General features: G+C 52.8%; 1 protein-coding gene across 1 annotated transcript; it reads left to right on the top strand.

The window, feature by feature from the left end:
* Positions 1-302: 302 nt before the first annotated feature.
* Positions 303-3,771, top strand: EVX1 (even-skipped homeobox 1). The gene is made up of 3 exons (XM_086468433.1): positions 303-741; positions 2,255-2,505; positions 3,241-3,771. The coding sequence occupies exons 1-3, from the start codon at positions 306-308 to the stop codon at positions 3,769-3,771; spliced, it is 1,218 nt and encodes a 405-aa protein (XP_086324559.1). The 5' UTR covers positions 303-305.
* The last annotated feature ends 8,157 nt before the right edge of the window (positions 3,772-11,928 follow it).

The following is an 11,928-nucleotide window of genomic DNA, read 5'->3' on the forward strand; positions in this document are numbered from 1 at the left end:
CATCTTCCCCATGGCAGACGTTTCTATTTATCCACTGGCAATCAATGTGTGGCGTCACCGGTGGTACTGTAATGACGACTGCACCATTGAGGATGACAGCTTAGAAAGAAGAGGGCAATGGTGATCCCTCCCAGAGCAGCACAGCAGAGTGGAGCGCTCGCATCACAAGGTCACCCTATCTCACCGCTTGCTCCTCTGCATTGGCAGGAGAGGGTTGCTGGGTTTGTTCAGGGCTGGGGCGGGAGCGGGAGGGAGGGGGGAAAGAGATCTGGATTTTTTTCCCCCCTCCCTTAAGAAAAGCCACAATGGAAACCAGGAAAGAGATGGTGATGTTTCTGGAAGGGACGCAACTTGGCGCTCTAGTTGGCAAGAGGGTGTCTAATTTGTCCGAAGCAGTGGGGAGCCCCGCTCCGGAGCAGCAGGAGAAGATGATCCATCGGAACTGCCTCAGCCCCAGACCTGGCCCCTTGTCGTCCCGGGAGAGAGGAGGAGGAGGAGGAGGTGGCGGAGGAGAAGACGACGAGGAGGTGGAGGTGCTGCCAGGGACAGGGACGGTGCCGGAGAGCCGCTCGGCGGCGGCAGCACTGCTTTCGGCCGGACAGCAGCCCCCCGCCCCGGAGCCCCCCTCCAGCAAAGGGCAACAGAGCAGCTCGGACACCGAGTCGGATTTCTATGAGGAAATCGAGGTGAGCTGCACCCCGGACTGCGCCACGGGGAGCGCCGAGTACCAGCACAGCAAAGGTACCCAACTCCTTCCCATGCCTCCAGCCACCCCCCCCCCCCCCGGGGCTGGGGGGCAGCACTGGGGGGGGCGGGGGGGGGGGGGGCTGCTGGAGGGGGTCTTCCCCTCGCCAGCTGAGCGAAGGGCAGCGAAATCGGCGTATGTGTGTGTGGATCTCCTTTCCTGGCTGATTCCTCATCTCCCTGCCACGGGGAAGCTTGTTTGGGAGTCAGAGGACACGACACTGGGCAGCCCCCGCGTCCCTGGAGGGGAGCCAGGCTTCCCGCCGTGGATGCATCAGGTCTGCAGCTTGTCCCGTAGGACCCCTTGGCCAAGACCACCACCCAATCTCCCCCTCCATCTTTTTTTTTTTTTTTTTTTTTTTTATTCTTCCCCATCCCCTGGACAGTGTATGATCCAGGAAATCCCTTCCGATCCTACCCACCGGCGGGGTTTTTTGTATGTGTTGCGGGGGGGGCAAGATAAAATGGGTTTTCTGGCCGAGAGCTGTTTGTTGTTTTGCAGGGTGAAATGTGCCCGGACGAGTGCGGAAGGGCTCATAGAGACCGTAAAATCGCTTGCCGAGTCCTGCCTGCCCCAAGTGCGGCAGCGAGGTCCTTGTTTGAACGTTGGGTTAAAAAAAAAAAAAAAAAAAAAAAAAAAAAAAGAGGTCCAAATTACCTTGTCACTTCTATGTCTCGTTGGCGCCAGCTCGGAAATGGTCCCAATGAATTAATTGCCTTTGGTGTCGGGCACAATGAGGGAGAGTTGCATTTGAAAGCAAACGCAGCGGCCAGGCCCCTTTTTCCCCTGCCCCCACTCCTTATTCCCACCTTCCCAGCCGGGCAGAGCCCCCCCTACCCCGACAACAACCCACTTCTCCCCCCTCCTCATTCCTCCACCACTTCAAGAAGAAGCCAGGAGGCTCGGAGAGCGCTGTCTGCTCTCTCTCGTCCCTTAGAGGGTCGTTGAAAATCTCTCATCCTGAGCTTTGGAGGCTGAGCGGAGAGTCCCCGAGGCCTCACCTCCCGCTCGGAGGGAGCGGGGTCCCTGCCTGTCGGCAGCTACGCTCCCGGGCCCTTGCTGTGCTGGAGGCAGGGGCCGCGGAGCCTTGCGGCTGAGGCGGTGGGCACACCTGCCTTTCCGAGCCGCTCAGGGCCGGGGGATGCTGTGGCGGCCGCCTCCGGCTTCACAGTGCGGGAAGCGAGCAGGGGGGAGGGGGCCACGCAGCAGACACTCCCAGGGCGGTGTGTGTGTGTTTGTGTGTGCTGTGGGGGGCAGGCAGCCTTCCAGCCAGAGTGAATAAGAACCCGTCAAACCCTTAACTGGTGCTGCATCCCCTTCTCCCTGCTCTCCCACCCCGGTCCCTCTTGGATTCCTCCCCAGCATCCTCAGTACACCCGGGCGGGCACAGAAAAGGCGAAAGGAGAGGGCTGGGGGGAGAAGGGAGGTCGCTGGGGCGGTGGACGGCGAGAATCCCTCTGTGCCCGTCCGCCTCCGAGCGTGTGTCTCTGCTCCGGGCTCCCCACGCAGGGCCGTGCTCCGAGGCGCTGGCCGGCAGCCCCAGCAGCGGGGGGGATCACCCCAAGGGCAGCGGAGGCAGCGGCGGCTCCCAGGGCTCGCTGGCCTGCAGCGCCAGCGACCAGATGCGCCGCTACCGCACCGCCTTCACCCGCGAGCAGATCGCCCGGCTGGAGAAGGAGTTTTACCGGGAGAACTACGTGTCCAGGCCCCGGAGATGTGAACTGGCGGCCGCTCTCAATCTGCCAGAAACCACCATCAAGGTACACACAGCACGGACATGTTTCCAATTAGCACGATGTAAATCTATATGGTCAAACTTCCTTGCAAAACTCTGGAAAGTGCTTCGCCAGCAACCCCCCCCCCCCCCCGCCCCGATTCCCCCCCGCCCCTTATCCTGGCCCTGCCCGCACCCTGCAGCAAGCAGCAGTGCGGGAGAGGGAACACGGATCCCGAAGCCATCCCAGCCAGCACCGCTAATCCGGCCTCTCCCTAGCAGATTATTTTTAATCCTCCCTTCAGTCCAGTCCAAACCTCGCTCAGCTCTTGGGGAAGGGAAGAGGAAGCCAGTAGCAGCCCTTGTTTTGATGTCGCTTTGCTTTGCCTTTTCAAGAACATTTTGCACATGAAAATAAAACAAATAATCCTAGGTAGTTCTGGCTGCAAAACGGCAGGAGGCAAAGAGGCAGAGCTGCTGGGCTTGCCCGGAGCCCGGGGAGGGGGCGGTCAGCAGGATAAACCCTAGCAAGAAGAAAGAAAAAACAAGCACCCTGAAAGGGCAGCTCCGCTGTGTCTCCCTGTAGCTTTACAGGGGCTTAACGGATCCCTCCGTACGTGATGCCAGCTTCCTCTGGGAGAGAGAGCTGGCTCCGGTCCCCGCTCGCCGGCAGACCCGCTCCCTCCCGCGCCGCCCCGGGGTAGGGGCAGGGGCCGGGGCCGGCGGCCGGGCGGAGCGGGGTGGTGGCGGGTGACGGCTCTCGCCTCCGCTCTCCCCGCAGGTTTGGTTCCAGAACCGCAGGATGAAGGACAAGCGGCAGCGCCTGGCCATGACCTGGCCTCACCCGGCCGACCCGGCGTTTTATACCTACATGATGAGCCACGCAGCGGCCACCGGCAATTTGCCGTACCCGTTCCCGTCCCACCTGCCCCTGCCCTACTACTCCCACATGGGCATCGGCGCCACGTCGGCCTCTGCCGCCACTCCCTTCAGTACCCCCCTGAGGCCGCTGGACACCTTCAGGGTCCTCTCCCACCCCTACCCGAGACCAGAACTGCTGTGCGCCTTCAGGCATCCCTCTCTCTACCCTGCCCCAACTCATGGACTGAGCAGCGCCGGGGGCAACCCCTGCTCTTGCCTGGCTTGCCACAGCGGCCAGTCCAACGGGCTGGCGCAGAGACCCTCCGGATCAGACTTTACCTGTTCGGCCACAACCAGGACTGACTCTTTCCTGACTTTCACACCCTCTGTGCTGAGCAAAGCCACCTCAGTTTCCATGGACCAGCGAGAAGAAGTACCTTTAACGAGATAAACCTTCGTCTCAGGGTTATTAAAAACTCGCCCCTTCCCCGGGCTGCTTCTTCGAGTTAATGTACCTACAGCCGATGTTTATTTAATCGCGTTCTCTCCCCAGAAGTGGACACCTACGGAAAAAAAGACTAAAAATAGCTCAGTCTTAAAAGGATTTACATTCCAAGGGGGAAAAAAAAGAAGAAGACGGAAAGAAATGACTAGTGATTTATCTCTGAGGAGGATTTTAGGCACGGAAGAGGAAGAAAACTAACCCGAAAGAAATACACTTCTGTAACCTATAGCAATGAGCTGGGACTTTCTTTTCCATGGATGGACTTCCTACCAAGGGCTGGGGCTTCTGCGGGTCACAGCAACGAACCTTATGCACAAACCTAGAAGATGGAGAAAGAAAATCTGAAATACTTGAAAGAAACATTGTCTTGATAACAAAATGGCTTGTGCGCATGAAGAAAGCAAAGATGTAATCTACCAGAGTGTTCACAAAATAAAAACAACGAGCAAACAGCAAAAACAAAAGGTTTCTGGATTGCAACTCAACAGTATTATCCAGTTGTCTCTATAGAGAAAAACAATGCTTTACCATAAAGAAAAACTGTCATTCTGTACATTACTTTCGTGGTTTAATTGCATTCTTTACTCTCCTTTGTCTCCTCCTTCGTTTTGAGCAGAAATCCAGCGTTTCGTCTCCTCTTTCATTCCAACTTATTTTTAAGAGGCAGACTGGAATTGGCAGATAAAATATACGAGCTCCTGCCTCTTTATGGGTCAGAGCTATTTGTCCTTTAAATAACAATGTCCTATTATCAGTCGCTGAAATGTGCACGCACTGACGAAATTAGCAAGTGATGTATATGTAAAGAGGGTTTTTGAATATCGAATGTATAATGCTCTGTGAGCAGAGACCCCGTGCCAAACGCTAACAAGCCGCCAAGGGAAGAGATTAGGTGACACGGAGCACAACTCCTTCAGACAATCACCAGTCTGTAAATTGGAGCAAAGGCGATTTCCCTTCCTTTGTACTTCAGCCTTCAGTTCTCTCGTGGACTTTTCTTTGCTGCGTCTTCTTTCTTTCTTTTAATTTTTTTTCCTTTTTTTTTTTTTTAAATTTAAAAAATTTTATTATTTAATTTGTGCGTTGGGTTTTGTGTTTCCTACCCCTAATCTTTGCATTTGTATGTGTTCTTCACACTGATCCCTCTTCTTTCTTGAGGAGTATTTCTCTCACAAGCCCCCTGCCTCCTCTTTCAGGTATTTCGGAAGGAGGTAGCACCACTGCTTTTGCTTGGATTTCTGTCAACCTAAAATTTAAAAAACATCCATACCGGGCTGGGTAGTAGTTTCTTCCAAGACCGGAATTGTTTATTTCACTCTACTTTAAAATAGCCCAAAGAATACACTACCATAATTCGTTCCCATGTCGGAATAAAACTTACTAACAGTAACAATAACACCACCACCAAGGTTAATAACAACAGACACATTTTAACAACATATCACCCATATTTTTATTGTGCTTGTTAAAAAAAAAAAAAAAACCAACAAAGTAAAAGTGTTGCTTAAGACGAATTTCACCTTCGTGCAGTTTCTAATAGTTACAGTTCAACAAGCAGGAAAATAAACGCTGGACAGAACAAAGACGTGTTGACACCTCCGCTATCTACTTTGTGTTAAATTGCTGAGAAGCCTCTGGTTTATTGTCACACCGGAGACTTTTTGTCCTTAGGACGGGGAGTGAATAGCAGTAGAATTCTCTAGAGCGAGTGGAGAGCAGGGAAGAGACACAGGCGTGCCAGGATATATTTTTCCAATCAAAAAAAAAAAAATTGTTTATTAGAGCTTTTAAAAAACAGATCCAAAGTCACCATCTTTAAATCATTAAGGGCAGACTGTTCCGCCCTTTCTGAATGAGATGTCCTCATGGACATGGAAACCGATGGCCCTTTTTGGACACTCACAAATAGATTCTCCCCCCCCAACCCCCCGGAAATAACAATTGTAAACAGCGTCCAAGGGCAGCGCCGAGCAACATCCGAGCTTTGCAAGCCTTTCCCCTCCTCACTTTGTCTTCTAGCAGGCAGGAGAAGAACCAGTCCGGCAAACCCGGAGCTGCGGAGCGAGCGCCTCACCCAATCCCCCCGGCCACACCGGGAAAAGGGAGCGTTGAAGAGGCCGGGGGCAGTTAAGCGGGGGGTCCTAGACGGCCCACGACCCCCCCTTTCCCTGGCCAGGCGGAGGCACCTGCTGGGCCGCGATCGCAGGTCAGGATCCGGCCAGGGCTGCTGCCGGGAGCCTGCGGAAACACCGCGGCACCAGTTCTCTCTTGCCAAGTGCCCAGTTCGCTCTTGCAAAACGCCCAGTTCTCAAAATGCCATAGGCTAGGGCGCAGGGTAACATATATATATATATATATTTTTCCAAATACATGTATTTTATATATCTAGGTGTATGTGAGAAAGAGACTATTTAACCCTCTGAGTACCGCTTCCACCCGTAAAGGGGACATCCCCCCTTGAGGAGCGGGCAGCAGGGAGGCAGAGACCGGGAGTCTGAGACGAGGCTCGCCCGCAGCCGGTCCCAGCTCCCCCCCGCTGCTCCGGGCGGCCACTGCCGCCCTCCCAACCGCCCGTTCTGGGCGGATGCTGCGGCAAAGGGTGGCTGCTGAATTTCTGCGTGGCTCGGTCACAAGGCAGAGATTGTCTGCGACAGGTAAATGGGCTGCGGGTCGCAGTAATGCCAAGAGTATTTTCAGTTAATAGGGGAGGGAAAATGAGGTGTCTGGAGCGATATTGGAAAGTACAAGATCGATGATCCGTCCTCGTGTCCAATCAGCAGCCTTTAATTGACTGTATTTTCTAGGTAATTGAGCCGCTGTGCTCCTAAATTGAAGTGGAAGATATAACAATACATCTCACTGGGAGGAATTACTCATTACTTCATAATGAAATTTTCCTTTTGCTGCGCGGGGCCGGTGCCGTTAACGCCTTCGCCGCCGGTGGGGGTGCCCGCGGCTCCGGGCACGCGTGGGGCACCGCCGGCGGCGGGGGCAGGCAGAGGGCACCCGGCCGGCAGCAAGCTCTGCCTCTGCCGCCAGGCTGGCAGGTTTCCCTGGCCTCGCCCTGGCCGGGGATGAGACCTGCGAGGAGTTGGGGTGAGGCTCGGGGGGAGGCCGGCGGTGGGCACCCGCCCCCTTGTCACCGGCGGGCGCGGAGCTGTCGTCGGGGTACCCCATGTGCCACATCGGCTCCGCTTCCCAGCCAGCCAAATTCGGCTGCGAAAGGCCTTCCCCGCCTTGTTAACGTTTGATTGATTGCCTTATTAAAGCGTGTTCTTGTAAGTGTGACCGAGCTGATTGCACTGCATATGTTTGGGATAATGCTCATTTTAAACAACTGAATAATAATACTACTAATAAAAAAAGGGACCAGAAAAGGAAGAAGATGAGTCCTGGAGAACGGGTTAAGCCTAAACGATCCCAGGGAGCAGTGCTGTAACACGCGCATTAAATTGCTCCGTTACTATCAAATCACTCAGCCCATCTTTGTTGTGTTTTATGTGTCACCCCCGGTACCATTAAGTGAGATAGCACTGAGACTACCGCTTACTTTCCCGTCTCAGACTATATGTTTTTATTAAGGTTGTATGATTAAACTGAATCGGATCTGCTTTCCCAGCACTATTCTTTACTCCAGCGCCCAAATCATTAGAAAATCGGCTCTCCATATTTCACATTTTTTGCTGGGTTGTTAGGTCGTTTGTCAGCACCTGCAGAAAGACATGCGGCTCCTTTAGCTTTTTGGCTTGTATATCTGAAGGATCCTTTTGTTTTCCATTATTCTCCTGCTCGCCTGGCTACTTTATTTTACTACTGACTTTAGCCCCTGAAAACACCCTCCACCATATGTCAACCCAAGGCCCGTTGTCCTGCCGCTTACAATAGCGTCACCCTGGGGTAAAGCCAACGTCAGAATAAGCTGGAGTCTTGTTAACACAAACGGCTTCATTTAGGCGCATCAGGTTCCTGGGTGGATGTAAAAGGGGAAGGGAAACCCGTCCCACGCTCTCTTCTGCATCCTCCTCCGCAGAGCCCCTTGTCTGTCGCCTACTCCCTTCGGATCTTCTCGCTGCTCCTTTTGTAAGGAGAGAGGGTCCCGTTCCCCCTCTGTACCCGCGGATGGGCTGACGCCCGTGCGGGTCTGAAGAGCTGGTACCGGGGAGGGGATGAGCTTAGGGTCTGTCCCAGCCAGAACCGGTCCCTGGCTTTGGAAAGTTTTTGTTCATTTCTCTCTCTCTTTTAAGTAGGGGGAAGAAGAGATAGCCAGTTCAGGGTCTTCAAACAAGAAAACAAATAAATCACAACCTCTGGCCTCAAATTCACCTTTTTTTTGTTTGTTTGTTTGTTTGTTTTGTTTTTGTTTTATTCGGTTGAACTGAGGGTACCTACGACCAAGAACGTAGCGCAGGTTTACAGCAATATTTACAAATCTCATTTTAAAGAATCCCATCGGTGTATTGCATGCACATATGCACACAAAGCAAACACACAACGTGATTTTCCCTGCAGCCCTTTCTGCAAAGAAGTGTCTGGGACTTCAGAGCCAGAAATTGCCACTTAAGAATATCACATGAAAGTATTAAGTAATTATTTAAAACAAGGCTGTTTAGAAAAATATTTGTATTTATTGCAGCTGCTCGATTGGCCTCGTTAAAGCTAGGGAGCATTTAAATTGTGTTACAGTCTCATTTAAATCCAGTTTCGTTCCAGCAGGCTGCAAAGCCTGAATAGAACCAATCACTCCATAATGATGATGAATGAGAAATTAATTCAGATACAAGGAAGACAATTTAGGCCTTCATCTGTTTAAATAGCCTTCCAAGATTATTCGCAATTGCAGGTCACAGATTTAATCAATTGTCCAATCTTGTGAAAGTCATATCCTTGCATCTTCATCGAGATTATTTATAGAGCGGCGAAGCCCAGTGAAAGGTATACGCTCTTAACAGGAACAATTACTTACAGGGAAGCGGTTGCAAAATCAAAAACAAATGCCTCCGTGGGCAGTAAATGATCAAACACCTCCTCGCTCTCCCAGCACATCCTCCCCGGCCTCAGGAAGGGAGCGGAGCTGCAGGTGGGGTGTAAAGGGGGCCATTGCCAAACTCTGTCTCTGACATATCGGCTTTTACGCTCCGCGGCGAAGCCATCGGCACCAGCCCCGTCTCCGCGGGGCTGTGCTTTGCTCCCGAGGGCGATGCCTGCGGAAAGGACACGTTAAAAAGCAGCTTTTAACCACGCAAACCGCGTTGCTGCTCAGCCTGGGAGTGCCCACCCCCGCTGCGGGAAGGACCCTCGTTTTCTGCTTCTGACTGCCTGTTCGAGATACCTACATATATATGCACCACCGGCCCTGCTTTTGCCCGAGCCCTGAGTCCCCCCCAGCCCAGCCGTGAACACTCCGACCTGCCCCGGGCCGCAGGAGCCGCGGCGCGGTGCCCGCCTGGCTCGGGTTGAAGCTGGCAGCGCATCCCCGCTCCTCTCCGGGAAGCGCCGGCTCTTCCCTCGGGCTGAGGCGAGACGCACTTGGAAAAGCCCGAGGTGCCGAATAACTCAGGATCGACGAAACCTCTCCGAAAGTTGAAGCACGCTATTTGGTAACCAGGAGAATTGTTGCATTTCTCGAAGAAGAGATGGAAAGCGGGGAGGAGACCAGGTTTACTGGTCAGTGTCCCAGCTAACCACCTTCTCTCTCTCTTCACCCCTTCTCCAAACGCAGACCTATTTACCTGAAGCCCTCACCCCCGGCCCTGAAGTGCTGCCTGGCAGGGCCGTTTCAGAGTCCTGCCCAAACTCGAGAGGTGTTCCCTGGGTTGGAGAAACACCTGCTGCCCCGAAAAGTCTCACCCCCCAATGCACAGGAAAGACCGCCCGAAGGCAGCGCCTGAGGTGCTGTTTGTCCACGGGAGCCTGAGGGTGGGAGCTCCGAGCACCCGTGGGCACCGCGGGTCCGCCGGCCCCGTCTAACTTCTGGGGCCGAGGAGTCACCCAAGACCCTCTGGGAGCCACCAAAGTTTGGCTGCAGAGAGGGATGGTCACGCTGGCCACGCAGAGGTGGGTTTCCTGGGTGGGAGTGTGCGAGGGTCAGCGGTGACACGTCCCCCCGGCGAAGTGGGAGCCGCGGGTCAAGGCAGGTTACTCGCACCCCAAAGGGGAAGTGGGGCGCACCCACCCGCGGGCTCTGCTGGGGCGGAGAGACGCGGGGGTTTCGGGCAGCGGAGGGGTCGCGCGGGGGCGCGGGTGTGTTGCGGGTGCGTGTCCCTGCTCCCCCCTTCGCCACCCGACGCGGGGACCCGGAGCAACGCCGGTGCCTAAAACAAAAGCCTGCCTACAGGACCCCCGGCACTCCGAGGAGCCAGTCTCAGCGGCGGACTTTGATGTATCGCTGTCCAATTAGTGCCTTTAATTGGTGTCCTCTGGGACGGGCAACCCAGGAGCGGGGGTGGCGAGCGCTCTGCCGGCAAGCCCTGCCCGCTCGCAAGGTAACAAATAAGTAATAATCCGCCCGGGAGGCACGAATCCTGCACCCCTCCGAGCAGAAGGGGGGCAACGACCTGGCAAACCTGAGACCAACTGCTTGGGAACCGTCTTGCAGGGCTCCGCGCCCCGGTGCCCAGGCCGGGAGGGGGCCAGCTGCTCCCCCATTTACCCCAGCCTCCACGATCGACCCCCTCTCTCGCTGCGGGAGGGGAGGGCATCAGCGTGGAAACGACACTGCTTGAAACATACCGCACGTTCCTTCCAATTTGGCTAATGAAGGTCGCCTGTTAAGCGTAATTTTAGAGGTTAAATGAGGCTGACTGCAGATTTAAAGACACTTGATAAAACGTCTTATTTAAATGACATGTACTGTATATATAGTTGCCATTACAGCGGTCTGGATTTACTTTGGGGGAGGAGGAAGCAAAACAAATGCACAAACAGGCAGGGAGGAAAAATCACTGACAATCTATTCCAAACCAAAAACGCTCAGTCGAAAAAGAAATTGATCGCTTCATCCATCAAACGTACACAATGCATTTCTGAGATCAGAAGTGTCTCAGAAAGAGAGAGAGAGAGGAGAGGGGAAAGTTCGTACTTGGTAAGAACCCTCAAAAGCGACGTGCTAGAAAAAAAAAAAAAGGGAAAAAAGGACAGCTGTCACTGGAAGCTCACCCTCATGCAATTCTGGTTTTCTTCTCTTTTCGTCTTCTTTTTAAATATTTTTATTTTTTCCTCATATGGTCATACAATGCTTTAAGAAAAAAAAAAATCACCTGAAGCCGGAGGGAGATGAGATTTTTTTATTAATAAGGAAATAAATTTGGCAGAACAGAAAGTGATGCTGACTTCTCAAACCTGCTGTTAACAGAGACGTCTCTGGGGAAGGCGGGCAGTTCGAGGCCGTCTTGGGAGCCATCAATCCCTGGTACCCGGGTACACCTCGAAACTCAGTCACCAGAATTTTTACGGGAAAGCACCTCTGATAGGTATTTGTAAGATGAACCTTTTATTTTCACTTCTGCATTTGCGTTTTCAGTGTTAAAATGCTGTCATTTTGCCAAATTCTTCCCAAGAGACAATACAGTGTTACATTAGGGGTGTCTTTTACATCCAGTCCTCAGAAGCTAAGTCCTATATGTATGTCATGCATTGACACCAAAAATCATGGTCTGAAAATGCCACTTCCCCACTATACAGAGAGACCTCAGTTTGCACCAGGTTGAGTACTTTCAATTTCTTATCCAAGAGAAAAGACCCTAACAGTCTGTTCAGGCAGCTCTCCCAGTAGCTTGATTTCACCTTGCTAAATTTTAATTTAAAAAACTTTTATAATTTCTACCTTGCCTGCCTAGGACCTAATTCTGAAGGTCCTAACTCATCCCAAAATGCATTTTTGCCTACTTAGGGCAAGTTTGCTCACTGCTGTTGCAGTGCAGGATTAAAGACGAATTACAGAGCAAATAAAGCAACTACTATTACTAGATCCACACAATTAATATGTGGCCTTGTACTCCCATAGGCTGTGAATCACTTGGGAATTATCCTACAATTATTCCAACGTTTACTCAAGCCTGTGTACTTTAGGGAGGGAAGTTTTCTCTAATGTGGAGATACTGAGTC

This window comes from Leptosomus discolor, chromosome 7 (genome assembly GCF_034619465.1).
Source record: "Leptosomus discolor isolate bLepDis1 chromosome 7, bLepDis1.hap2, whole genome shotgun sequence".
Taxonomy (NCBI): domain Eukaryota; kingdom Metazoa; phylum Chordata; class Aves; order Leptosomiformes; family Leptosomidae; genus Leptosomus; species Leptosomus discolor.